Consider the following 27,348-nt stretch of genomic DNA (forward strand, 5'->3'; position numbering starts at 1 on the left):
GCTAGGCGCTACTTTCTCTGTGCTTCGGCCCTAGCATGAGCTGGTTTTGCAGGAAGTCATACATGGGCGGGGTAGTTTCAGAAACTTGTCTTCCACACATTACGGAACAACAGTAGCCACCATGGGGATTTCCTGTCTAATTTTCTCAGCACTGGGGTGGAGAAAAGGGCTCTCAGAGGGAGACAGATCTAGGTTCCGTTTCCTAGCTCTGCTGGCCTTGTAGAATGGGGTAAGCCTCTACTTCCCAAGGGGGTGGGAAGAGAGAATGTGATGCCCGGGAGGCGCCTGGCACCGTGCCTGGCCCCTGGAAAGCACTCTGGTTACAGGGATCGTTTCATCCGCACGCATGGGCCACCCTCCCACCGACACTGCCCGCGGCTGTGTGTGTTCAAACCCGCTCTGTTAGAGCACCAGTCTGTTCTCCTTGGCTACCGCCGCTCCTGGCAAGTCCCACCTCTCCCAGCACACTCCCTGCCCTCAGTGCAGTGGCTGAGGGCTGGACGCGGAGCATCTCCACCGGGAGGAATGGAGGCAGAGCAGTTGGCTCCACAGTGTGGTGAAGGGCCTCGGTTCCAAAGTAAGAAGAAAATACGGAACCGCTAACCTTGCTTCTGCTCATCTTACCGATATTGGGGTGGGCACAGGCTTCCTTTTCACTGAGGGGTGCAAATATGTTCACAGATCACAGAAATGGTTAGTTGCCGGAACCCTAAGATGCAGTTGCATTCGATATTCCCATTTTATAGATGAGAAAACCGAGGCACAAGTTTTGCTCACGCTAGTATGTGGGGAAGCTGAACACCACACCCAGGCGAGCCGACCTCACAGCTTATAACCCCAACTACTACGGTATTCACGAACTAAAGATTTAATTTTTTTTTTAAGTTTTACTTATTTTTGAGACAGAGAGAGACAGAGTATGAATGGGGGAGGGTCAGAGAGAGAGGGAGACACAGAATCGGAAGCAGGCTCCAGGCTCTGAGCCATCAGCCCAGAGCCCGACGCGGGGCTCGAACTCGCGGACCGCGAGATCGTGACCCGAGCTGAAGTCGGACGCTTAACCGACTGCGCCACCCAGGTGCCCCACGAACTAAAGATTTAAACGTGCATCACGTTGATAAGACTTCCTCAGTGTTCCATGATGTACTATGGAATTCCTTTTAAGATTTCCATTTAATAAATAAGGATTCACTCACACACACATGTTCAGAGACCATTAAGCTGTTTTAGATACTAGAGAGAAAAACAATCAACAAAATTTGTAAATCTAAGCACAGATGGCATAATAGCTCCCGATGATGTAAGTTACTAGTTTTGTAAATTCTGAGGTATGAACATGTGCATGCCCTTGAGGTTAACTATTGATCGGCATACGGTTATCGCCTCACAGTCTGAATTACAGCAAACTCACAGAACTTACATAGAAATTATAGCTCTACGCTTCGGTATTTAAAGCTTTAGTCACCAAGCTTGCAGATGTTCTTAGAGATACCCCTTACACGCACAAACCCATCATTTTCATGTAATTCTTAACACATATTTGTATGACTACTCCTATTTCCAGTGGTGAGCTTGAATTCTTATTTTGAGCCCTTATGTAGGTAATCGGGTGGTTCTGTCCTCCCCAAATCCCGTACTGGGGCTCTTGACACAAATTGCTTCTACACTGCACACACGCTAGGAACTAGTAGGATGTTACGGGAAACTTAACCGACGATGTTGGTTAATTCCAAACCGATCCCTGGCGTGCAGAAAGGATGGGCAGGAGAGCACGCATTAGGCCAGTGTGCATCATCTGGCCTGGAAGCCGACTTCACGCGATGCTCTGGAGGCTGAAAAGGGGACATGAGGTAGGCAAGTCTGGAAGGCAAACCATGCTCCCTGGCAGAGAGTTCAGGCTCCCGCGGCCGAGCCAGGATTCTAAATAGGGTAGCTGGCTTAAGACAGAGAGGCTCGGCAGGAGTGGGGTGACCCCCTGCCAGGAGAGAGGAGTCTGTGCTTAGGAAGGGATTATTTTAATGAACAGTGAGGTCTACAAAGTGGTAAAGAGATCCCAGAAAGGACAAAGGAAAAGGGAAGAGTCGAGAGTCCGTTTCTCTGACAGAAGCTTCAGGCATTAAAGGCTCCATGACTACATCGACGGATTTATGTTAAATGGAAAGTGCTGGCAAGGCACATCATGGTACATAACTAAGGTTACAGCTGTCAGAGTTCTGAAAACTATGTATTTCTTTCAAAGCTGGATGCACTGTGATTTTAATGCGTGATTTATCTTAAAGTTTATTTATTTATAAACTTTACAACCAACACGGGGCTCAAACTCACAACCCCAAGATCAAGAGTCGCACATTCTTCTGATTGAGACAGCCAGGCATCCCCCCCTTTTAAAAAAATGTTTATTTTTTGAGAGCGAGAGAGAAACAGCGAGTGAGCGAGCGTGCGCATGCGAGCAGGGATAGGGGCAGAGAGAGAAAGAGAGAGGGACAGAATCTGAAGCAGGCTCCAGGTTCTGAGCTGTCAGCACACAGCCCGATGCCAGGCTCGAACTCACGGACCTCACCATCACGATCTGAGCTGAAGTCGGTGGCTCAGCTGACTGAGCCACCCAAGCGCCCCCGCCGGGTGTCCCTTAATATGTGATTTTAACGAGCAAGAGTTAAATACGTTGAGATATCTTCAAGCCCTCACCACTGCTGAACAGTCAATGGTAATGGGCAATTATTATTTTCAGAAAACAATGTATTTTGGCTTTAAAATGTGGTACCAAAATAAACATTTTAAAGGACATATGTGTGAGGGATTAAGAGTAATACGCCACAAGTGTAAACTTTTAGAGAAATATACCGAGACAGCCCAAATAGCTGCATCAACAAAGAAAACAACTCTTCATTGCCTTCATGCTTCATATTATGAATTTTGTGCTTGCATTAGATGATACATTAACTTTATTTTCTTTACATAAATTGCAGACGAAACATACAATCAGATCCAAATATATTACAAGGCATTTAGGGAGGTGTGTTTTGTTGCCCAACAGAAAATTATCTGAAATCTACCTTCAAAATCGAAATTGGCTTGTTTAAAAAGCACTATCCTTGGCTCCTTTCTCGTTTAGAACGCACGTATCCTGGTTGTCACTGACGTATCAGTAAATGGATTAAACAAATCCTGTCTGATGGGGCTAACATTCCAGATGTTCCAAAAAATCATACTCAACACATTCTTCTAGCTGTTGCAAGACCCTCGGGCTATCTGTGACCGGGAACTCTAAGACTGGAGGTCCTTGGGTGTCGGCAGACAGCTTACTCTGGGTTTTAAAAGCACGATTTAGAGTCTGGAAGAATGGCATCAATTGCCTAATGCTGGAAACAGAATGTTGGCGCAGCAGAGGGAACTCATTCTTTGCGCTGATCTCATCAGAGCTGCCAATTTCCTGCAAAAACAGAAACACCGCATAAGGATGATAAGGCTTTGTTAAGGGTCAGAGGTGCGGGCCAAGGACATGTGGGCGGCAAATCTAAGCGATGGGTTCTCTGGGGACCACTCATCGTCAGCACTGGTGGCAGTTTCCCAAAAAATTCAAACGCGAGGTCTTCAACCGACGTTTCCCGCCGGGATTTCACCCCAGCCCCTCCGCTCTCCCCGAGACCCCTATTCTTCCTGCAGGGCCTTCCTCGCCTAATAAACCGACTCGGTGCGAAACCTCTTCCCCGTGATTGTGGTTCTCCGGGAGGCGCACCTCAGCATGTGGGCAGAGAAAGTGACGTGCCAATGAGGAAATAAAGATGGGATTTTGACCACCTCCGAGTTTTAACACTCAGACCAAAGCACTTCTGAAAACTATTCGGTCATTAAAATCAAGTGGCACGTGACGGGCTTCTCTCGCGGCCCTCGCTGCCTAGCCTTTCTCCCCTCCGCCACAAACACTGACTGTGAAAAGGAAGACGCTTACCCCATATTTTAACTTTAGAAGTTCTAGAATCCTAACAGTGTGGGGTTTGCATTCTTGGTGATTCTCCTCTAGGTCTGACAGGAAGGCAGGGACCTCCGTGTCCACTTCTGGGACAAATGCCCACCTGTAACTGGATGAAAACAATCCGAGGTCAGGCGTGCTGGCTCAGAGCTCACTTCGAAAAAGATTTTTCAACAGGTTTATGGAGAAATAATTCACATACCATATAGTACGCCCATCTGAAGTACATGATTGAATTAGCTTTTAGTTTATTCACAGAATTGTTTATCCACCACCATAATCAATTTTAGGATATTTTTTTCATCACCCCAAAAAGAATACCCGCTCCCTCTAGCTATCGCCCCTCAACCCCTTACATCCCCTCAATCTATTTTCTGCCTCTACATATTTTCTTATTTGAAAATATATTTGGCATTTCATAGAAACAGAATCATGCAATATGTGGTGCTTTGTGACTGGCTCCTTTCGCTTAACATAACACGGTCAAGGTTCATCCATGTTGGAGGACACGTCAGTATTTCTTTTCTTTTCTTTTTTTTTTTTGCTGAATGTTTCATCGTATGGATACACCAATGTTATTTACCCTCTCGTACATTCGTGGACTTTAGATTTCCTCCACCTTTCATGAGTAACGCACCTATGCATAATCACATACATCAGAACCCACTTTTAAAAAAACTTTCCTTTTTGGAGCAGTTTTAGGTTTGCAACACAGTTGAGCAGGAAGTACGCACAGAGGCTTCCCGTGTGCCCCCAGCCTCCTCTCCACGCAATGCCTTCCCCGCTATCAATACCCCACCAGAGCGGTACGTTTGTTATAATCAGTGAAATGACATGAATTTGTGTTATCATCCAAGGCCAGAGTTCACTTCAGGGTGCACTCTTGGTGGTGTGCATTCTATGGCTTTGAATAAATGTATAATGACATGTATCCGTCATCAAGGTACCAAATAAAGTAGTTTCAGTGTTCTAAAAATCCTCTGTGCTCTGACTCCCTGTCTTGCAATCCCTGACAATCTTTTTTGACTGTCTCCATAGTTTTGCCTTTTCCAGAGTATCACAGAGTTGGAATCATACTATTTCAAGCCATTTCAGATTGGCTTCTTTCACTTTGTAATATGCTGTTAAAAAGAACCCACATTTTAACCACAAACATTTCTACGTGATAACTCTTTCTTTAGAGGGGGCAGGACAGAGAGAAGTGGCATCTGGGGCCAGGCATGAAATTAAATGTATGAGCAGCTGTGTTAAGCCTACAGGAAATGTAAGCCAATAGGGGCAACGTGAAGTGGAGACTGCGTGTTCCACTTATTAACAACAAACAGACGAAGAAATCTACGCAAATGCAGTGAGGACCACCAGTCCGGGACTCTCGTTTTACGAGCATTCGGTAGCAAAACTACCTAAACGCGTATACACCGCAGAAACCCAGCCATCAACACTACTGTGAGGCAAATCCAGAAAACCACAGGTATTGTAAGCACTCTGACATCTGGTATTCTGAGGAGGCTCGTGGGCCACCAGAAACCCCTACGGCGGCTTCTCCCACCCTGTACAGAACAAGGGAAAGTGCTCATGAGGAAAGTCACCAATTCAAGGAGGGCACACGGGCTTATCTGACTTACATTTGAAACAACGGCATCTTGTCAGGCGGAAAAGAAAGTGCTGTGTCCAAGAATTTGCAAGCTGACAAATATAAGATGAGCTCACTCTGGGCTATCTCCCCCAGGGAGGACCCGTTGCCATCAGCAACTGAAACTTTTGTTCTGTTGATTTTGTTGCTGTTCCTAAAAATTTGCAAAGAAACTCTTGTTACAAATTCATTCACATATGCTGTAGCCCATTTACCTATGCAATGTCCCTAAGAAGGGTTTTTCCGTTTTTCCGTTTAAGAACAGTTGAGGGTTGGCTCAGCTGGTTAAGCGTCTGACTCTGGCTCAACTCAGGTCATGAGCTCACAGTTCGTGAGTTCAAGCTTCATATCGGGCTCTGTGCTGACAGCTCAGAGCCTGGAGCCTGCTTTGGATTCTGTGTCTCCCTCTCTCTTTGTCCCTCTCCTGCTTATGTTCTGTCTCTGTTAATAAAACATTAAAAAGAAAAAAAAAAGAATGGTCAAATGGCTGGTCTCTTCACAAGTATTTCAAGAAAATAATATTGAGTATTTGGGGGTGCCTGGGTGGCTCAGTTGAGTGCTGACTCCGGCTCAGGTCATGATCTCGTGGTTTGTGGGTTCAAGCCCCACGATGGGCTCTGTGCTGACAGCTCGCAGCCTGGAGCCTGCTTCAGATTCTGTGTCTCCCTCTCTCTCTGCCCCTTCCCTGCTCATTCTCTCTCTCACTCTCGCAACATAAACATGAAAAAATTTTTTTAAATGATAATATTGAGTGTTACATAATCCTACATCACAAAGTGATGTCCGCTCACATGTGTACATAGAACTCATACAGCTTACCTCAATAATTCGTCATCCTCTTTCAGATCTTCTTCAAGCTGTATGAATGTCTGAATCTTAAAAAGAAAACATAATTCAATTTACTATTGGAGAGGGGTTAAACCTAGCTTAATGTTTAAGATTTATATGTCCATAAAAAAGAGCAAATAAAGCAAGAGACTCGGCGAAAAGAACCTGAAGAATAGGAAAAACTACTTGCTAACGAAGTATCTGATAAAGGGTTAATATCCAAGATGTATTTAAAAAAACTCATACAACTCAATAACAAAAAAGCCAGTAACTTAAAAATGGGCCAAGGACCCGAATAGGTATTTTCCCAAAGGGGATACCATGGCCGACAGGTGCAGATGCAAAGATGCTCAACGTCACTAACCATCAGGGAAATGCAAAGTAAAACCCCGGTGAGGAACCACCTTACACCTGTCAGAAGGGCAGGCGGCAGAAAGACAAGAGACAGCAAGTGCTGGTGAGGCTGCGGGGCAAATGGAACCCTCGGCCACCGCTCGTGGGCATGTACATTGGGACAGCCACTCCGGAACGCAGTAGGGAGGTTCTCCAAATAATTAAAACTAGAACTACTATACGATCCAGCAATTCCACCTCTGGGAATATACCAGAAGGAACGCAAATGCTAGGTTCAGGAGATGCACGTCCACCCATGTCCACTGCAGCACTATTGACAACAGCCAAGACAAGGAAACGTCCTAACTGTCTACTGACGGACGAATGGATAGAGGAAATGTTGTATATGTGCATACAGTAAAATACGATTCGGCTATAAAAAAGGAAGGAAATCCGGCTGTTTGGAGCAACGTGGAAGACCTTGGCAGTATTATGATAAGTGAAGTCAGTCAGACAAATATTGTATAATCTAGTTTATACGTGGAATCGTAAAAAATCAAAACGAAACCAAATTCACAGAAAAAGAAATCAGATTTGTGGTTACCACAGACAGGAGATGTGGGGGAGGGGAAATTGGATGAAGGCGGTCAAAAAGTACGAACTTCCGTTACAAGCTAAAGAAGTATTAGGGATGTCACATACAACATGACGACAGTTAACACTGCTGGAGGGCATATATGAAGTAGTTAAGGCAAATCTTAAGAGTCCTTATCACAAGTTCTTATCACATTTTTTCTTTCTCGATCTTCTTTTTCTGTCTATAGGAGATGATGGATGTTAGCCAAACTCACGGTGGTCCTCATCTCCCAATGTTAGTCAGATCACTTTGTACACCTAAGGTTATATTATACTGTATGCCAATTATGTCTCAGTAGAACTAGAATAAAAGTTTAAAAAGCAGACAGTATCAAACAATACAAATGAGTGTGAACAAGCTGACAGTTAAAAAAAGGTCAAATATAATTACAGAAGATAACATATTCTCTATTTGGCCAAGAGCCATGTGCTATCAACTTGAAAATTTTCAGACGAAATTAGATATAGATGAAATAGTATATTAGTCCTGAAAAGGGAATTTTGAAAACATTCCTAAATATCTATTCAGAATCTTATGACATATCCTCGTGAGTAATTTATAACTAAATGTGGGTAAGGAAAAAGAATTAAATGCGTGGAGTATTTCGGAAATGCTGCTCTTAAAAGCCTATCCACAAACTTCTAGTGCTTTCCGAGATTAATGTTGTTAATAGCCCTCCAAACAGCATTCAGCTTTCCACTTTAAATATTTCTATATGAGGCACGGCTTCAAAGAAACCCACAACATAAGTACAGGGGGCCTATTATGGAAATCTAGTATCAGCGAACGTGAACATCTGGCTAGTAAGTTCTTCAGCTGAAATTTGAAGGATTTAGGACAGATAATTTTTCGTTAGGAAGCTTCGGTTACATGGATTCATGGAATGGTAGGTCATGGTATGTGATGGATGTGATGGTAATGTTTTCAGGGATGGGTGTAAACTCTATAATTTAGAATTTAAAGGATTAATCTTCAGATTAGGTAATTCATGTCACCATAAAGTATAGCCTGCCAGTAGCTCTGAAACATGATAACCTGACCTCTTCCCTCTAATTTGATTTTGACTTCACATGAGATAGCATCTCCAACTCATATATTTGGTTATCCACTTATCTAAACAGGATCTGAATCTTTTCTCCCTAGAGGCTCTCGATCTAACGGAGCTTACCTAGAAACTTTTCTGACTGCAGGTGAAGGCAGAGAATAACTCAGAGGTTTTATGTTTTTTATTTTTATTTTTATTTATTTTTTTATTTTAGAGAGAGAGGGAGAGTGTGCGAGCTGGGGAGAGAAGCAGAGGGAGAGAGAATCTCAAGCAGGCTCCATGCTCAGCGTGGAGCTAGACACGGGCTCAATCCCACAACCCCGGGATCATGACCTGAGCCAAAATCAAGAGTTGGAGACTCAACTGAGCGTCCCAGGCGCCCCACGTGTTCCTTGAATTTTACCTTCTTTACTTGTCCAACAGTGGCCAGTTTGTAATGTGTAGTTATTCACTGTGCCTTAAAGTTTTATACTTTGTTTATTCAAACTATAAAATTCCCCAGAGCTACATTAAATGGTTCTATCTTTAAAAATTCTGTATTTAGGGGCGCCTGGGTGGCTCAGTCCGTTAAGCCTCCGACTTCAGCTCAGGTCATGATCTCACGGTCTGTGGGTTCGAGCCCCGCATCGGGCTCTGGGCTGATGGCTCAGAGCCTGGAGCCTGCTTCCGATTCTGTGTCTCCCTCTCTCTCTGCCCCTCCCCCGTTCATGCTCTGTCTCTCTCTGTCTCAAAAATAAATAAAGGTTAAAAAAAAAAAAAATTCTGTATTTAACCAAGAGCTGACTAAATGCTACCAACCTGATTGAAAATTTTGTAGATAAAATAAAAAGGAAATTTTGCAGATAAAATTAAGATATATTTGGAATAGTTGCGGCGCCTGGGTGGCTCAGTCAGTTGAACGTTTGACTTTGGCTCAGGTCATGATCTCGCGGTTCACAAGTTCGAGCCCCTTGTCAGGCTCAGTGCTGACAGCTCAGAGCCTGGAGCCTACTTTGAATCTAGTCTCCCTCTCTCTCTGCCCTTCCCCTGCGCTCGCTCGCTCTCTCTCTTTCTCAAAACCAAATAAACATTTAAAAAAATTGAGATATATATGAAATATTATTCCTGAAAAAGCATTTTAAAAAGCATCAACTCTGCTTTCAAGAGTTAAGATATTTGTACTTACTAATTCAGAGACCATTATTGGCCACAATGAAGTCAAATGTTGGGGAGATATTCTTAGCAGCAAAACTCTGAAAAAAAGAAACATCTGAGCAGCAACTGTGGATGTCTGTCCAACTCTGAGATTGTCTGTCAGGCGTTCTAAGGAAAGAAGATTTTAAAGACGTCACACAAATATGCAGTTTGGGGTTTCTCATTAGACAAAGAAAAAGCACAAAGCTGTAATTGCTTTGGCATTTAACGACAACGCAGCCTCAGTGATGCGTGTTGGGAGTCTGTTTCTGCCCCTCTCGCTGACCTCCAGCCCTCTTCTCTGTGAAGTGAAGCAGGCCGTGGCCTTCGTTGAAGGAAGTGAACCAAGCAGCCCTTTACTGCCCTGCCACAGCTGACCAGAGGGACACCAACTTCTGGCTGAAACCAGAAATCCGTCAGACGGCCAGTGGCCGCCGCATTTTCTTCAGAGAATACGAAATACAAGACACAAGAACCACAGACGGTCCTCGGGGAGTGACGGAGCTACACGATCACAGAGGTTAGCCGGCAGCTGACGCCACATTCTGGGAGTGAAGGGTGAGAAGTGCAGGGGGTGAACAAAAGAGCTGTTTTCGGTGAACTTTTTCGTGGCCATGATAAAAACGTTAATTCCTGCAGGAACAAAAGGTGTGAGTTCCTCCAGCCCCTCACAGTCTTCCCCACTTCTCCACTGAAATAACTGTAGAATATGATTCCCCTGCCCCCCCCCCCCCATTTAAGGTTTCTTAGAAACGTAACAAATTGTTAAAGCAAACAGCCAGATAATGGTTCATGCCAGTTAAGATTTATTTGTAGTATCTCAGTAATGAACTCTTGATGTGAGCTACCTTAAGTGGGTTTTTATTTCTTGCTTTTAAAAGTACTCTTGGGAGGGGCGCCTGGGTGGTTCAGCTGGTAGAGCTTGAGACTCTTGGTTTTGGCTCAGGTCATGATCTCGAGGTTGTAAGATCGGGCTCTGTGCTGAGCCTGGAGCCTGCGTAGGATTCCCTCTCTCTGTCTCTGCCCTCCCCTGCTCATGCCATCTCTGTCTCTCTTAAAATAAATAAAATTGAGAGAGACAGGGGAGGGGCAGAGAGAGAGGGAGACCCAGAATCCAAAGCAGGCTCCAGGTTCCCAGCTGTCAGCACAGAGCCTGATGTGGGGCTCGAACCCACGAGCAGTGAGATCGTGACCGGAGCCGAAATCCGGTGCTTAACCAACTGAGCCACCCAGGCACCCCTCAAAATAAACAAATAAACTTAAAAAAAAACTTTTAACCAGGGGTGCCTGCCTGGCTCAGTCAATAGGGCATGTGACTCTTGATCTTGGGGTTGTGAGTTTCAGCCCCAAATTGGGTATAGAGATTACTTAAATAAATAAAACCATAAAAAAAAAAAACAACTTTCGACCAAATGAAGGATCAAGCATAGCTCAGACACTTGACAGATAGACTAGCATTAAAAAAAAATTTTTTTTTTTTAAGTAACCTCTACACACAACATGGGGCTTGAACTCACAACCCTGATGTTAAGAGTAGCACGCTCTACCGACTGAGCCAGCCAGGTGCCCCAGGTTAGCATTTTTTGAAGAGGGCTTTGTTTCTGGTTCCGGATGAGATGGAGTAAATATATTACATCTTATTTTTCTAACTGCAGTTAAAAAAAAAAAAACAAAACAACTAAAACCTTGAGTAAAAATACATTGACTATCAGAAAACTGGAACATGAAGGAAAGGCAGCAGGATGGGCTAGGATCCTTTGGACTTAAGCAATGACCTGAAGGTGAATTTGCTAGGGTTTTTAAATCTTTTATTTAAATTTATTTTATTCTGGCCTGGACACCTGAGGAGAACATAAGCTGGAATGCCAAAGTTTCAACCTAAACGAGAAAAGATAAGAAAAGACACCAGTGCAGAGAGGATATGGAGGTTGGGATTATCAGGAAAGGATTTTAAAGATGTGGTCTAAAAATATCCCAATGATCAATTATGGACATTCGAAACACATGAAAAATAGAAACTGTCACCAAAGAAATAAGAGATACAAAGAAGAGACAAATGGAAATTTGAGAACTAAAAAATAAATCCGTAAAATCGAAAAGCTCACTGATGGGCTCAATAGCAGAATGGAATGGACAAAAGAAAGAGGGAAGTTGAAGACAGAATTCATGGGAATTATTGGAACTGAACAAAAGAAAGAAAAAAGGTCTGGGGGTGGGGGGAAGCAAGCAGTCTCAGGGACCAGAGGGACAACAAAACGTCGAGCATTTGTGTCACTGGAGTCTCCCCCCAAAAAAGGAAAAAGAGTACGGGTTGGAAAAATAATTGAAGAAATAATGACTGACAACTTTCCAAATTTGGTGAAAGACGTAGAAGTCTACAGACAAGAAGCCGAGTGAGCTCTGAGAGGGATAAAACCAAGGAAATCCAGTTCAGTCACATAATGAAACTTCTGAAAACTGAAGCTACAGAAAAAACCTTGACAGTGGTCAGAAGGGAAAGCTACATGACAGCGGTCCCCCAGCTTCTCCACGTTCTGCTTCCCGAGGCCTCACTCAGCCGCGGTCCAGAAGCACACGATCCTTCTGACACGCAGTCAGAAGGTCAACAGCAGCCTCACGTTACACGTCACAGTGCCTGCGTCTCTCACCTCGCTTCAGCTCACTATGGAGGCACTTTACCACCTCCCATCATCACAAGGGTGAGGACAGAACAGCAAGATATTCTGAGAGAGAGAGAGAGAGAGAGAGAGACCACATTCATGCAACTTTCACTAGGTATACTGTTACAACTGTTGCATTTTCTTGTTGTTGCTAATCTCTCGTTGTGCCTAATTTACGAATTAAGCTTTATCTTAGGTACCTACATAAGGACAAAAACCACAGTACAAGTAGTATTTGGAACTATCCATGGTTTCAGGAGTCCACCGGGGGTCTTAGAATGTATCCCCTGTGGAAAAGGGAGACCACTGTACTGAAAAAGGAACAATAATTTGAAGGAGAGCAGATTTCCCTCAGAAACCACGGAGTCACAAAGAAGCGGCACATTTTCCAAGCGCGGAAAGAAAAGAACTTCACCCCAGAACTCCATTTCCAGTGAAAACGTCCTTCTGGAATGAAGGTGGAAGGAAAAAACCCAACCCAGACCAAGAAGAAGGAAGACAGTCTCCGTGGAAAACGGAGAAAACTTGCAGCCAGCAGATCTGCGCTCCAAGAATGTCTAACAGATGTTCTTCAGACAGAAAAGGAACGGTAACGGCAGGAAGCGTGAAACAGCAAGACAAAGAAGCGACAGAAAGGGTAAATCCGTGAGTAAAAATGATGTTATCTTTTGAAATTACGCGGGACAGTGGAAGTGGCTTCGGAGGTGGACTATGCCATGTGAGACGCCACCACAGGGGAAGCTGGACGTACGGTACACAGGACACTCGCTGTTTGTGCGGCTGCCTCTGAGTCTTAACCCATTTCAAGACAGAAAGTATTACGGAAGAAGTGGTTTGCACACACAGGGCCCGTTTCCTGTTGGTGCTCCGAATGAAAGCTAAACTCATGAGATTCTTCTTTAGCCACGATGATCTGTTGCAGAATCACTAACATTCTTCAATTCTAACATTCCTTCCTCAGCTGAGTGATAAAACCTTAGAAATCTAAGGAGCTTCTGCGAGCAGAGAGCGGGAGGGCCCGAGACAGTCCCCGCCCCACCGTTCCAGGTCGTGGGACCCTGTGCAGGCCGGCCACCTAATCTAGCCGCGCTCTGTCTCCCATCTGTGAAACCGGAGCAGTCCCCTACTCCACCCCCCTCCCAGGGCACCTACTCAAGACCACAGCCTATCGCCGGGAACCAAAGGGCTCAGGTTTCAGGCCTGGCTTTGCCGGTCATGGCAACACCACTTTAGGCAGGTGCTACTCTCTCTGAGCAGCAGTATCCTGATGTAAAAATAGAGCTAATACATACAGGACAAGGAGGGAGACTTAAAAGGTGGGACAGCCTCCAACGGACCTGGGAAGGGCCAAAGTCACCCAGCCTGAAGGGTACAGAGTGTTGCCACTAGATCCTTCTGATGCCCCTAGTCAGGGCCTTTGTCGGGGGTGGTCTCCTCTCACCTGAGACAAACAACTTTTTGCCCCTTAAAAAAAAAAAAAATCCTTCGTTTGGGCTTATCTACAGCTTCTTTTGTGATCAATGTAAAATTTATGTCCCTCTGCGCCAAGCTGTACAGAGCCACTCAGTTCTACACCCTGTGCACACCGACCTCCTCCAGGGCTCCTTGATGGTGCCATCAGTCAGGGGAAAGGGACTCCAGGGTGTATCCCGGGGGAGAAATGTTAGAAATTCCTGACTAATTTTAGATTAGGCCTGAACTATTTACCATGGCATGCAAGTTAGAAGCTTCTGGATGTATCTCTTCTCCTGACTTGGGCATCATTGCTCCTTGGGGGCCAGTCAAGTGTCCCAAGACTATCAGAGAATGCTCTGAATTCTATCACCCCTGCCTCACAGAGGCTGCGTCTATCAACAGTCTTGGGGACAATGACAGTAAAGTGGAAAATGCTTTGTAAACTGTCAGTTAACAAAATATGAAATGGGGTAAAAATGCCCATGTTTAAAAACATGGATCATTATTTAAAATGCAGCATTTGAGCTATGCAAAATGGAGGGTATATGGGGAAATTCTTGCTTCTCTAAGGGCCCCCAAACCACCTCCAGATTAAAGTCAGCACACATGCACATTTCACGTGCTTTTATATAATATGTACAGTATTATATTGCCTCTCCTCAGAGGTATGATTGCTTAGCACTGCTGGATGCTTCAATCCTGCCATGGTCAAACCACACCACTGTTTGAAAAAGGCTGTCGTCTACACTTTTCCTGTCCTACACATGTAATACTGTCTTTCTAGCTCTCTGGGCCTCACCCTAAACTTTAAAGGTGTGTGTAATGGGAGACGGGAGAGAACGAGCAGGTGTTTGCTCTCAGACTGGAAAGGCACGGGAAGGACTGCAAGGTGCTCTGGCCAACACGTTCTCCCTTCCAGTTTCCCCCTCTTGCCGCCACTGAAAGTGGACTTTCAGACGCTGCTGAACAGCCGGGTGCGTAAAGCACCTGCTCGCACGCTGCACAGGCACGAGGGGCGGTGCTCCCTGCGATCCTCTCTCCCTCCAGATCTTGTGGGGGTGCAACAGAGCTCGGCTTGGACTCTGCATTCAGCCAAAGTCTTTGGAGGTCTGCCGTTACCCTTACTGGCATTCCTGGGCGCCACCTGACCAAGTCAGCCTCCCGTCAGCAGTTCCAGAAAGGATCTGTCAGTATTTTGAACATTCGCTTTCACGTATTTCAAGTGTTCAGGGCGTTAGGACGTGAAAAATCTAATGTGCCTCACGTGTTGAAGTTATGTCAGTTTTGCTGTAAAGATATTTTATTATTGCAAATATATTGTTATAATTAGTAACTGTAAAAGCTATTAGTGTTCTGAATTAAGGTAATTAGGAGCTTTCAAATAGTCAAGTTGGGATGTGGGCCGACACTTACTACTAATGTCAAGATGGGATGCGGGCCAACACTTACCACTAATGTTAAGAGTAATCAGGATAACTTTGGGAAGAGGACTGCTTTGTGAGCTGACAGGTATTTATAAACATTTTTTTAAATGTTTATTTTATTTATTTTTGAGAGAGAGAGCGTGTGAGCAGGGGAGGGACAGAGAGAGAGGGAGAGAGAGAATTCCAAGCGGGCTCCTCACTGTCAGCACAGAGCCCGATACGGGGACTGATTTCAGGAACTGTGAGATCACGACCTGAGCCGAAATCAAGAGTCGGACGCTTAACCGGCTGAGCCACCCAGGCGCCCCTATAAAACATTTTTTTTAAAGGATAGAGTACAAGATTTATGTCATAATTCCACCTGAAAACAACCCGAACGTCCTTCAAGTCACAGACTGGAATACTGTTCAGCAATAAAAAGGAGTATGCTGTTGATAAATGCAATGGAACAGATGACTCTCAAACAGATGACACAAGTCAAAAAAGCCAGACTCGAAGGCTGCACCCTAGCTAATTACATTTCAGGCACTGTGGAAAAGACGAACCCGTATGAACAGAAGGCAGAGTAGCACTTGCCAGGGGCTGGGGAAGGGGAGGGGATGATTCCAAGGAGCAAAGGGAACTCTCCGGGGTGATGAAAATGTTCTGTGCGTTGACTGTGGTGGTGGTTACATGACTATACGTATTAATCTAATTCATAGAGCTGTACACCCAAAAGGGTGACTTTTACTTTATGTAAATTATAGCCTAGTAAACCCGACCCTCAAAAGAGGATTCACACCATAATTCTGATATTTGTAAAATTATGTTACACTAGTCTTTGTAGTATTAATTAAAATATCTGTCAAGAATTGTATTAATTTTATTTGATTCCAATCAGGCTGTGAGTCTTAAGGAGAACATATTTCTTTTTGAGAATTCTTTCATATCGTGGAGAAGGGTGAACTTAGAATGCCCACTTCACCATCTCCACATTTTATGAGGAGAAAAACCCATCAAAATCATGTATAATAGCTGCAGTAATTCATGGAAACGCAAGCTGTTGCAGCCACTTTGGAAAACAGTATGGACGTTCCTCAAAAAACTAAAAATAGAACTACCCTATGCCCCAGCAATTGCACCACTAGGCATTTATCCAAGGGATACAGGTGTGCTGTTTCGAAGGGACACATGCACCCCCATGTTTATAGCAGCACTATCCACAATAGCCAAAGTATGGCAAGAGCCCAAATGTCCATCGATGGATGAATGGATAAAGAAGATGTGGTATATATATACAGTGGAGTATTACTCGGCAATCAAAAAGAATGAAATCTGGCCATTTGCAACTACGTGGATGGAACTGGAGGGTATCATGCTAAGTGAAACTAGTCAGTCAGAGAAAGACAAATATCATAAGACTTCACTCATATGAGGACTTTAAGAGACAAAACAGATGAACATGAGGGAAGGGAAACAAAAATAATATAAAAACAGGGAGGGGGACAAAACAGAAGAGACTCATAAATAGGGAGAATAAACTGAGGGTTCCTGGAGGGGTTGTGGGAGGGGGGATGGGCTAAGTGGGGAAGGGGCACTAAGGAATCTCCTCCTGAAATCACTGTTGCACTAGATGCTGACTAATTTGGACATAAATTTAAAAAAATAAAACAAAAGAAATAGCTGCAATAATTCATTTTTGAAGCAAAGAACAGACTGAGTATGAAGTACTGTTAAGGAAAGGTCAGGCACTTCCCCCAAATCCTGCTCCTTCACTAGCCTTGGTTGGTGCTGTGACCTCACAATATCTTGACTACAGGAGGGATCCGGCAGGGACAGTGCCGAGAAAGTACTGTCAGACTTTTAGAGACTACCTAGCGGAATCTAATAGCATTATAATAATTGAGTTTTAAAATAAAGCTTCAGATTCACCAATACATTTCTGGATTGTTCTTCTACGATTACCCCTGCCAAGTGCCTATCTCAACACTCAACCATCCTGCCAGAATGTGCCCTGGGCCGCTCTGGTAGCCGGCCCGAGTCAGCCAGTCGGGGGGTCTGCCATCCGGCAGAGGGGTGTGCTCAGGGCGAGGGAGGGTGGCCTTCTTACCTTGTATCAGAGGAAGGTACAGGTGGTATTGATCAAGTTCTCCACTGAAGACAGCAAAAGCCTGACGCTTGAGCAGCATCGCTTTCTGCTCGAAACTTGAGAATAGTTTTAAAGAACTGCTCTGCATGTCTATGATAAATACAGTCAGGAAGTTCCGTTTAGTGAGAAAACCGTAGTCAGAGGGAAGCGACAGGAAATTTACACTAGTGCAATTTCTATCCTTCCTGGTGAAAAAGTCATGATCTTGACTAAGTAATTATGATCTTGTGGTTATTACTCACATATTTATTTGTAAACAGAAACATTTCTCTAATGATCATTAATGACAGGGAGTTGGAAGAGAGGATGAAGGACGGACAAGTACTCCTAATAAATTATGGTGAGTGAACCGATCCTTACTCTCTAAAAAGTATCCCTCCACTGAAAAGCTGCCAAAAAGGTTGTCAGGGCCTTCTGGTCAACAGACTGGAACTGGGAAGGCTCATTCATTAGTCCTGACATGTTATGCACATTACATTATGGTCTGTAGCTTAGATGGCACCAGAAAAGATCCTAGTGGGGTTCTGAAATACGTGATAAAAGCTGATTATGATGTATTGGTTCTTTAAAAGTGACTTATGTGCACGTAACATACAACTTACTCATTAGATCTTTAAACATGGTTTTCTCGTGAGTCAGGAGATGGTCAATAATGGACTTCCAACTGGATATTGAAAAAAGCAAAATTAGATATGTCAAGGATGACAGTCTGATTAAAGGCATTAAGAACACGCCCCCTTTTAGATATATTAAAGACTTTTCTGAAAAGTTACTGAAATGAATAGTTTTTATATAAGGGAAAGGTGAGCAAAAGCTCTTCATTTACACACTAAACACAGGCAATGAACAACACGGGAAAGAATGAATAATTCCCAGCTTATGGTAAACAAAGAATGGTTTTTTTCAAGAGTTGCCCTTGACTATGTTCACACAGGACGATGTTCACACGCTTGTGCTGATGGACACAAGCGGGGAGTAGTGGCAATAAACACCACCAGTTTTCAAATGGGGTCCCCAGGAGGGGTAACAGGAGCTCGAGATGGAAGCCACAGGACTCTGGGGGGAGGCAGGGCAAACTGTCAAGCTTTATGGACCGCTGACCAGTGTCCGCTCTCTATCCCTGCCGTTAATGAGGACATGTTGGGCCACACCAGGGGGAGAGGCACTGAGTGTTTTTGTTGACCTTCCAGCAAAAGGCACTGGGAGTTCACGTTGTGTGTGTACCTCAATGGATCTCTGCCAGCAAAGTGTCTGGCCGGCTGCACGGTCTCTCTGAGAACCTGTGTAAGCTGAGACATGGGATAAGGACACCACGGCGTCACCAGTGGGCTCTGTCATCTTAGTGCCAGTGGAATATTGTGTGACTCCCAGATGGAGCAGTACCAGACCAGGGGCCACGGGAACCCTATGTTGTGTGTTCTGGGGATAATACGCTCCCTTAATTGAGATTCTCCTGAGAAAAAAATGCACCTCTGTATTTTTAAAACGCCTGATCTCTCTTCCATGAACACAGTTAGCCTGCAAGCTTGTGACAATGACGTCCCGGGATCTGGGCTGATGCTGACCGCTCCCATTTCAAGTATGAGAATTAATTATGTAAACCGAAACCCTTTTTCCACCCAAGCATTTGCAGCACCCTTTGGTCAGGGCGGCGTTTCTTACTGTGCACAGCAAGTGTCCATCTGAAAGAAAGCAGGGTCCAAGAATAACTCCAGGACTTCTTTTTTCCAGGCTCGCTTGGTATAGGCGTAGCCACTCAGGGAGCTCAGCAGCTGAGCGCCGGCTCGGAAGCTGGGGGTGTTGTAGGCACTGAACAGGGGCAGGGAGGGAAGAGGGTCGAGGTCAAAGACTGTGCCAAGAAAGCCACTTGATGCATTTCTCATAAGCTAGTGTGCTACCTACGGGCAGGATACCTGTGATTGCGCAGGTACGGAAACACATAATAGAGCAAGCGGGAGATGAGCGGCACCGCCTTCTCCTTCTCGTCACTTCGATAAACCATGTCCAGGAGAGAGGCCAGGACCTACCGGAGCAGGACCACAAGAAGACAGAAACCTGCTGAAGCCAGCGACAGTGAGAGTCGGTCCTCAGGGTGGACGTCACCTCCCAAGAAAAGTCTGGGGTGCAGCTTGGGGCCAAGAGCGACTCCCGAGCTCCCCTGCGAGGGGCGGCCTGCCTGCACAGAGCATGGAGCCAGCCGTCGGGCCCGCGAGGGAGGACCAGTAGGGGGCGCACTTACATCTGCCAGGAGAGACAGGGCCTGCACGCTGTATACCGACGGGGCGGACGCGGACACCATTGCTGCAGCCGTGGCGGTGGCATCTGCTGACAGAAAGAGGCAGCTGTGTTTCAGTCACGAAGGCTGGGCCACCATTCACGCCTCGAAAGCATCGCATGTACGTGTGACGAGTCCCTCTTCTCACGTGGAGTATGCAATGTCCTCCGTTAGCGTGCTCGACTCCACAGTAAGCATCTGGGCACTGTGATCAAGGGCGTCAGTGCCGACTCACTGTCTTCCTCCCCAGCTCTCTGCTCTGAATCGTTCTCGGGGCATCAACGGCCCCTTAGGTGATCCATCTGACAGCTCGGCCTCTGCGCCCCCTGACCCTCTTCTCTCTTCTGACAATCTTACTCTGCACCAGCTCTGTCGTCTGTCACCATCACACCCTTGATGTCATCAATTTCTCAACTCTCCACTTCCAGCCTCCTTCTCTGACTATATCTTATCTTTCCTGGATCCTCGCACAGGCCACCAAATCCTTCATCAACTCCTCCAGGTCTGCCCTTCTCTGCCTCCCCACCTGCACCCACGGTCTGCCTTCTACCTGGGAAGCATCCCGACTTTTGCTGTTCTCTCCCTCTGAGGCACTCACCTGGAAAAATGCAAACCTGGAGAAACCCAAAGTTCGGCCTATGCAGTTCTGTGTAGGTAAGTGCTCTGGAGAAAACCAAACCATGAGACAGACCTCACTTTCCCCCATGACCATGAACCTCAAAAAGAACCTGATGGCTACCAGATAGTCCCACCCATGGACCTTGGTGGTATGCTGGCTTCCCTTCTCTCCAACATAATTCAGATCCTCCTTCGATAACTATCAATACTCTCCCCTTGTCAGCTGGTAACCTCATTCATATTTCATGGAGAAAATTAATGGAAACAAACAGGACTCTGTCAGTTTGGCCACGATGAGTTCTTAATCTACAACATATATATCTGTGTTCTCTGCCTGGTCTCCTGTGTTGATAAACATGCCCCTAGATCCTATGGGAAGACCATAATTCCATTTATGACACCAACCCTGGCCCCATGGCCATCAAGGGTTTTGCTTTCTAACTATCCTTTCTCTCTGTGGTATTTATTTCTTCTCTGCTGCACTGTTGTTTTTCTGTTTTTTTAGTTTGTTTATTTTGAGAGAGACTGAGAGAGAGAGAGACTGAGAGAGAGATAGAGAGAGAGAGAATCCCAAGCAGGTTCCATATTGTCAGTGCAGAGCCTGACACAGGGCTTGAACCCACGAATAGTGAGATCACGACCTGAGCCGAAACCAAGAGTCGGATGCTTAACCAACTGAGCCACCCAGGCACACCTCTGCCGCACTGTTCGGTCACCACACAAATATGTGTTGGCATACTCCAATTTATTTATTTTTTATTTTTTTTAATGTTTATTTATTTTGAGATTGGAAGAGAGAGAGAGCAAGCCGAGGGACAGAGAGAGAGAGAGAGAGATGGAGGGAGAGAATCCCAAGCAGGACCCGTGCTGTCAGCACAGAGCCTGACATGGGGCTCGAACTCACAAACTGTGAGATCATGACCTGAGCCGAAATCAAGAGTCAGAAACTCAACTGACTGAGCCACCCAGGCGCCCCTGGCATACTCCAATTTAAAAACAAATCAAGTAAGAGATATTCTTTGGTCTTTGGTTCTACTTGGTTACTGTCCTATTGACAAGTGAGCTTCAGGGAGTTCTCTGCATTCATGCCGTCACTGCTGTCTCCTCCCCCTCCTTTTCTCCCCAGCCTCTTCTCTACCTACTCTGGTGTTCCCAGCCCAAAGGCTTCCATGTTGTTGAGCCCAGTGGGTCTCTGTCCGACTTGCCTCCATTTCTTGGCAGTCTTCCACTGTGTTATTCCTCCCTTCCTCTGGAAGCACTCTTATGTTTCTGTGACCCTATGCTCTCTTGGTTTTTGTCCAATCCCAGTGACCACCTAAGTGTCTTTTCTGGCTCTTTCTCTGACATCTCAAATTTAATACTTGCAAAACCAAGCTCAATTTCCTGTTCCGGAATGTTATTTCAGTCTTTTCCACCTCAATAAATTGTGTAAGCTAAAAACCAAAGTCATCCTTGATTGCCTTTTTTGTTAACCACCACATCCAGCCCATGAGCAAGTTCTGTGGACTCTGCATCTAAATCAGTCCACCTTTTTGTATCGCCCTTGCCTCTAAGCCAACACTGTCTCTTGCCCACACCACTGTGAAATCCTTTTAGTTTTTAATTTTAATTAACTAATTAATTTGAGGGGGGGGGAGAGAGCATGAGTGGGGGAGAGGGGAAGAAGGAGAGAGAGAGAGAATCTGAAGCAGGCTCTACACAGCACAGAGCCTGATGCAGGGCTCGATCCCACGACCCTTGGATCATGACCTGAGGCAAAATCAAGAGTTGGACGCTCAGCGGACTGAGCCACCCAGGCACCCCAGCAGGTATCATTTTCTGACCCCGTGTACCTACCACACAAATCTTCCTCAGCATCAGATTCTTCTAGAGAGATCTGAGGCTGGGCCTTCACTTCCAGGTTTCTACTTAGCCAGCTGGTTTGTTCCAAGGAAGAGCCAGCAATGTTCCCTACAGCTTCTAGGATTTTTTGAGTGACTTCCTGAAAAGAAGAAAGGAAGTTAGCTCAGGAAAAGACGCTGAAATGCCTAAAACCACACCATTCGGTAGAAACGTTAACATAGGTCACAACTATGAACCACACAGGTAACGTGAAGTTTTCCAGGAACCATATTAGAGGGTCAGAGGAAACAAGTTCACAATTTCTAACCTCATATACCCAAAACATGATCGACACGTAATCAATATAGAAATTATTAATGAGATTTCACACTCTTTTTTTGCACTAGACCTTTGAAGTCTGATGTGCACATTCAATTCAGACCAACCACATTTCAAGTGCTCACCAGCCACAGGCGGCTAACGGCTACCATACTGGCCATCATGGGCATGCCACAGAGAAACAGGAAGTTATAGCTGCACACTGCCATCTAGCAGATTTGTTTCCGGTGTCTTTGGGGCCATGGGTCCTTGCTAGAATGGCATCCTTCAATAATTTAACAAGAAATAAAATTAACTGAATTAAGTTGACTCGATGAGGGTGAAGTGAGGAACGATTCATATCAGGAGTATAATCAGTAAAGAATCTGGCCAAGTAGCTGGGATGGAGGCAGAAATGCTGAGCCCCTTTCTCAAGCCAGCACCATCAAGTCTCACCAGCAAAGACTGGCTGCACATCCTTGCCGTCTGAGAACGGAACAATCCTGACATAGACCGTAAGCCCAACTGGTGGGCTGGGGTGGTCAGGCACAGAGCGAGAGCACTGCCAGTGGGAAGAGGGGCACACGTGAGGGAGCTACCTTCAGCGAACCCGGGCAGGGGTGTGGTGTGGCCGACGGTGGCAAGAAAGAGCAAGAAAAGAGACTGAGGGCTCGGAGGGTATCCCACTTCCCACGCAGCGAGTGGGCAGGGAAAAGGTGTAGGTGTGCCTTGAAGCAGGGGTGAGGAGTTGGGGTGTCAGGGAGGCTGGGCATCATGAGATGGGAGCAACCAAAGGGAGCAGGGGTGAGGCACACTAGCTGCCGTGACCCCCGAGGCCAACGCTACTGCCAGAACAGACAGAAGGCAGGGGCGCGCTGTAGGTAATAGGCCACGAGGCAGGTGGCCTTGAGAGGCTAGTCTGGGAAGTGCTGTCCAAGTACTGGTCGTGCAGCGTCAGCTTTCTTCCCCACAAGTGGAGGCCACGCGGGTCCCTGGGTTGTCTAACTAAGCCTGACTGTGCTTTAAACCGTGCTCCAGTGGATCAGCACTGGAACCGGAGAGACCTTTCACAAAAGCCAGGGATAATGGTCAGCAGTAACATCCCCAGGGCTGTAAAACTGATACACTAATCCTTCGGTTTAACTCGAAGCCATGGCTCCAAAAGCCCCTCAACCAACGATTCTAATGGTTGCAAAATCGTGATTTCCTGACCCCGCCATTCCGTTTGTAGTTGGCATTTTACTCTAAGGCTTCCCTTCTCCTGGGGTGAGTTTCACCTTTACTTTTCTTAGGTTTTTGGAAACTTCCTGTGAGCAAATACTGCTTAAGCAAGGAGGGGCCAGAATGGTTTCAAGGACAGAAATCCATGTGTACGGAGTTGCTGTCCTAACGCTGTGCAGGAGGCGTCTCCACCTCTATCTGTGTGTGGTTGGGGGGAGGGGGCATCGTGTCAATCCCTAGCGGACTGCTCAGGCCGGACGCAAGAACTTCAGCAGGAGACCCTGGCCCGGGTCCCTCGAGCCTCCGAAAGACAGTAACGAGGGAAGTGAGACGTGACGACAAAGATCTAAGAGCCGATTCTGCCCAGTGCTGATTATCCACGAGCACGTTCTCTAAAGGCGGCCACTACTCCTGGAACGGTGGCATCGCCACCCTTTTCACACACAGACCTGCAGGTCTCTTTGGTCCTTCTTGCTTTCCAGGTTGGGAGTTCTCGTCACAAAGTCGTTCAGCATGCTGTTGAGAGACAAGCAGCTTCAGACTAAGAATGTTGCAGGAACAAGATGTATTCCGGCAGGAAAACACGGTGACGTGACTGCTGGGGCACGGTACCTGAGAAGCAGAAAGTATCCAGGCGGAGCTAGATTCAACTGTACGGATTCCTTCAGCACGCCCAACAACGAAGGAAAGTTCTCTTGCAAGGCCGTGACTGGGAGCCTATGTTTAAAAAACCAGGAAAAAATAACCCGACGGTGAACAAGTCAAAACATACATTATAAGCACATTTTAGGTCCAGGCAGTTGGAAAGCAGAGGGCATATGGCCTATCTGACTGACCTCTTTGTTCTTGTTCAAATTAAAATACGCACGGGCTACATTTTTGTATTCTGGCAAGAACCTGGGGAGTCTGGAGACCAGAAATCCTGCTGCTGACAAGTCAGATGCTCCCAGTTTCCTGTGTATCAAATAAAGGCCTTGAACCAGAGGACTATCTGACCCCTTGGGCCAGTCTAGCTCTAATATCTGGTCTTTCCAGTGTCGCAGCCATCAGCCCACAAGGTCACCCGCCAGGAGCTGATCTTCAGTAGTTTTCATGGTGAGGCCACATAGCGCGACAGGCCGCAGCCCAAGGGCCCCAGGTTCAAGTGCTGAGCCACCTCAGCAGTGCCTCCCCTGCAAGAGGAGGAGGATGGAAATCTGCAGCTGCTGACGTCTCATGGGTCACTGAGACCACCATAATGCTGAGACCCGCCAGCATTACAAAGCACAGCAGTGACCACCAGGACGGACGTGACCAGCTCCTCTTTAACCCCTGGAAGAAGGAACTGGAAAATCGCTTGTGGGCGAAGTATCGACAGTGGGTTCGAACTTAACCCCAGACCCAGGGACTCCTGGGACTATGACGCTCGGATCTACCCGCCTGTAGCCGTGGGGGTGGCAAGCTGCAAGAAGCTTGGCCCGAGAGCCTTGTTAACCAAGGAGCTGGGACCTGGTTGTCAGACTGCCTGACCGTGCAATTCCCGCCACACGAGAAGGGGGCTATGTCCCCCACTTCGCCTTTGTGACTGCGACAGAGGCAGCCCCGCACGGTGGGTCCGGTAAGGCTTCCCTTCCACCTGGGGAACCTGCTTCAACCTCCCCTGTAGCAGAGGCTGAAAACAGACACGAAGCTCACAGGCAGAAACCACAGGAAAGCACCGAGGACTCAAAACAATCACTTCTCCTTTTTCTAAGTCTTTAACACTTTGACGCCGAATGTGAAGTGTTCAAGGGACAGCACATGGATTTTACAAAGTCCGATTAGATCTCTGGAGAAGAAGGAAGAGCCTCAGGGCATTCATTCTCACACCTTGGGAAGAAACCAGGCAGGACGCCTTCAAGATGCTTTCTGAACTAAGGCTCTCCAGTTGGCAAGAAATGCAATTGGGAGTCATGTTTACAATCAGCGCAACTGCATCTGTGCAGTGATTACTGCGATTGAGCGAAGTTTGTGAAGGGTTGCCTTACCTTTGGATGAAAGCATAGCAAAACTGCAACACAGGGATATCCACGAGCGGCGCTTTCTGAAAATGAAAGTGAAACCAATTACTCCAAGTTGGTTAGGAAATAAGGTTAAAAAAAGAATTAGAATACAAAACGAAAGAGAGTCTACATCCTCACAAAGAAAGGATTTTAGCCAGAGTCTCTCAGATGGGATAGCACACGTGAAAGCAGCCCCCAAGTGTGACAAAACGCATGCCCACTGTGAGGTCCCAAATCATCACCGCCCTTCTTACCAGACTTCAGGGCGAGTCCCCTCCAGGCTTGTAACAAGTATTTGGGGGAAGCTGTGGTGTAATAAAACTCTGGTGGCCCAAGTGGACCCTCATGAGTGCATGCGACTCACTACCGACAAGAGACAATAAAAAGTTCTAATTCTTAGCTCAAGGAATTCCCTCAAACCCAGCCCAGACAACTTCCCTACATCCCAAGGGTTGGAGCCACTTAGAAACTGGTTTTGAAAACATATTTTTTTTCTCTTCTTGCTTATAAAAAGCTATTTGTGGAAGTTATGGAAGTTGAACTGATTAACTAATCAATAAAATGTAATTTTGTTGTTTGAACAGTCAAAAACCAGCCAGCCAGACGAGATCTAATGGGTTTTTTTAATGTTTATTTATATATTTTGAGAGAGAGCAGGCACACGCATGAGTGAGGAAGGAAGAGAGAGAGAGAGGGAGAGAGGGTCACAAGCAGCTCCACACTGACACAGGGCTCAATCTCACAAACCTGGAGATCATGACCTGAGCCAAAATCAAGCCCGACACTCAACTGACAGAGCCACCCAGGCGCCCCCTCGTGGTTTATTTCTAGCCCACGAGTTGCAGATACTTGTAGAATTTCAAGCCACATGAAGGAACAAAACTACAAGGGCCTGCCTGGTCCACAAAAGCCGTCACAGACCCTCCTTCCGGAGGACAGCTCCCTCTGGTTCTGCAGCTGTAATGCTGAGGGTCAGTTTCCTGACACCTGAGACTGGCTCAGAGTTATAGATGCAAAGTCACCGAGGATCTGACAGTTTCTCCAACCCTGCTCCTCTCTTCAGGGTTGATTACTTTAATATTTATGTACCAGAACGAAAGACGACAAGTCTCCCGGGCATTCGAGGGAGGCCCCGGGGGCAGACGTCCAACACATGCCGTGGACGTCTCCCATGACATTTCACAGCTGATCCCTTAAGGGCTTCAACAGCTCCATCATCCGGGCCTCGTGGCGCTCATGTTTAGGCTGGCTCGTCTTCTTTTCCCAACTAGAACACAGCTGACTGAGGGCAGACACGGTTTCACTATTGAGGATTCCCTACCCCCGAAGCACAGTTATCTTCAGTTTTGGAACGAAGGAAGGGCACAGCTGACTGGCTGGAGGACCTCGCAGGCCTGTGCCACGTGCCACTGGCTGGAAGACCACTACCCTGTGCCACGTGCGAGGGGGGCCCTTCTGGAGGAAGACGTGACCAGAGGCAGAGTTGTGCTCCAAGACAAGCAGAGCTATGAACATGGCCTAAGACCTTCTTGGCCAGTTTTCTCACATACAGGGTGACAAATGGCTGAGAACAGTGCTTATTCCAGGGTTCAGCTTTTGTTTGCCATCCTGGGTGAGAACTTTAAAATTCAAAGCTATATTCCTTTGTTATAAAACTTTTTATTGTAATAAAGTATACATAAAATTTACCATTTTAACCATTTCTTTTTTTTTAATTTTTAAAACCCATTTATTTAGCTTTTGAGAGAGACAGAGAGAGAGAGGGTGGGCAAGGGAGGGGCAGAC

At 46.2% G+C, this 27,348-nt stretch overlaps 1 protein-coding gene across 5 annotated transcripts in view; it reads right to left on the reverse strand.

Annotated features, from left to right (window-relative positions):
• Positions 1-2,898: 2,898 nt before the first annotated feature.
• Positions 2,899-27,348, reverse strand: part of DOP1B (DOP1 leucine zipper like protein B) — a 103,765-nt gene continuing 79,315 nt past the window's right edge. For 3 of the 5 annotated variants that reach the window (XM_060640472.3, XM_081796558.1, XM_060640474.3), the window contains 14 exons: positions 25,549-25,604; positions 24,155-24,259; positions 23,992-24,058; positions 22,019-22,163; positions 19,529-19,614; positions 19,203-19,312; positions 18,952-19,098; positions 17,892-17,953; positions 17,251-17,379; positions 9,615-9,751; positions 6,426-6,481; positions 5,599-5,760; positions 3,953-4,082; positions 2,899-3,433 (listed from right to left, as the gene is read on the reverse strand). In XM_060640472.3, coding sequence (XP_060496455.3) covers positions 3,182-3,433; positions 3,953-4,082; positions 5,599-5,760; positions 6,426-6,481; positions 9,615-9,751; positions 17,251-17,379; positions 17,892-17,953; positions 18,952-19,098; positions 19,203-19,312; positions 19,529-19,614; positions 22,019-22,163; positions 23,992-24,058; positions 24,155-24,259; positions 25,549-25,604 — 1,644 coding nt within the window. In that variant the 3' untranslated portion in view covers positions 2,899-3,181. Of the gene's footprint in view, positions 3,434-3,952; positions 4,083-5,598; positions 5,761-6,425; positions 6,482-9,614; positions 9,752-17,250; positions 17,380-17,891; positions 17,954-18,951; positions 19,099-19,202; positions 19,313-19,528; positions 19,615-22,018; positions 22,164-23,991; positions 24,059-24,154; positions 24,260-25,548; positions 25,605-27,348 lie in introns of those variants that run through there. The other 2 variants (XM_060640473.3, XR_009612504.3) reach the window with 2 other exon arrangements.

The sequence above is a fragment of the Panthera onca genome, chromosome C2, assembly GCF_046562875.1.
Source record: "Panthera onca isolate mPanOnc1 chromosome C2, mPanOnc1 haplotype 2, whole genome shotgun sequence".
Lineage (NCBI taxonomy): Eukaryota > Metazoa > Chordata > Mammalia > Carnivora > Felidae > Panthera > Panthera onca.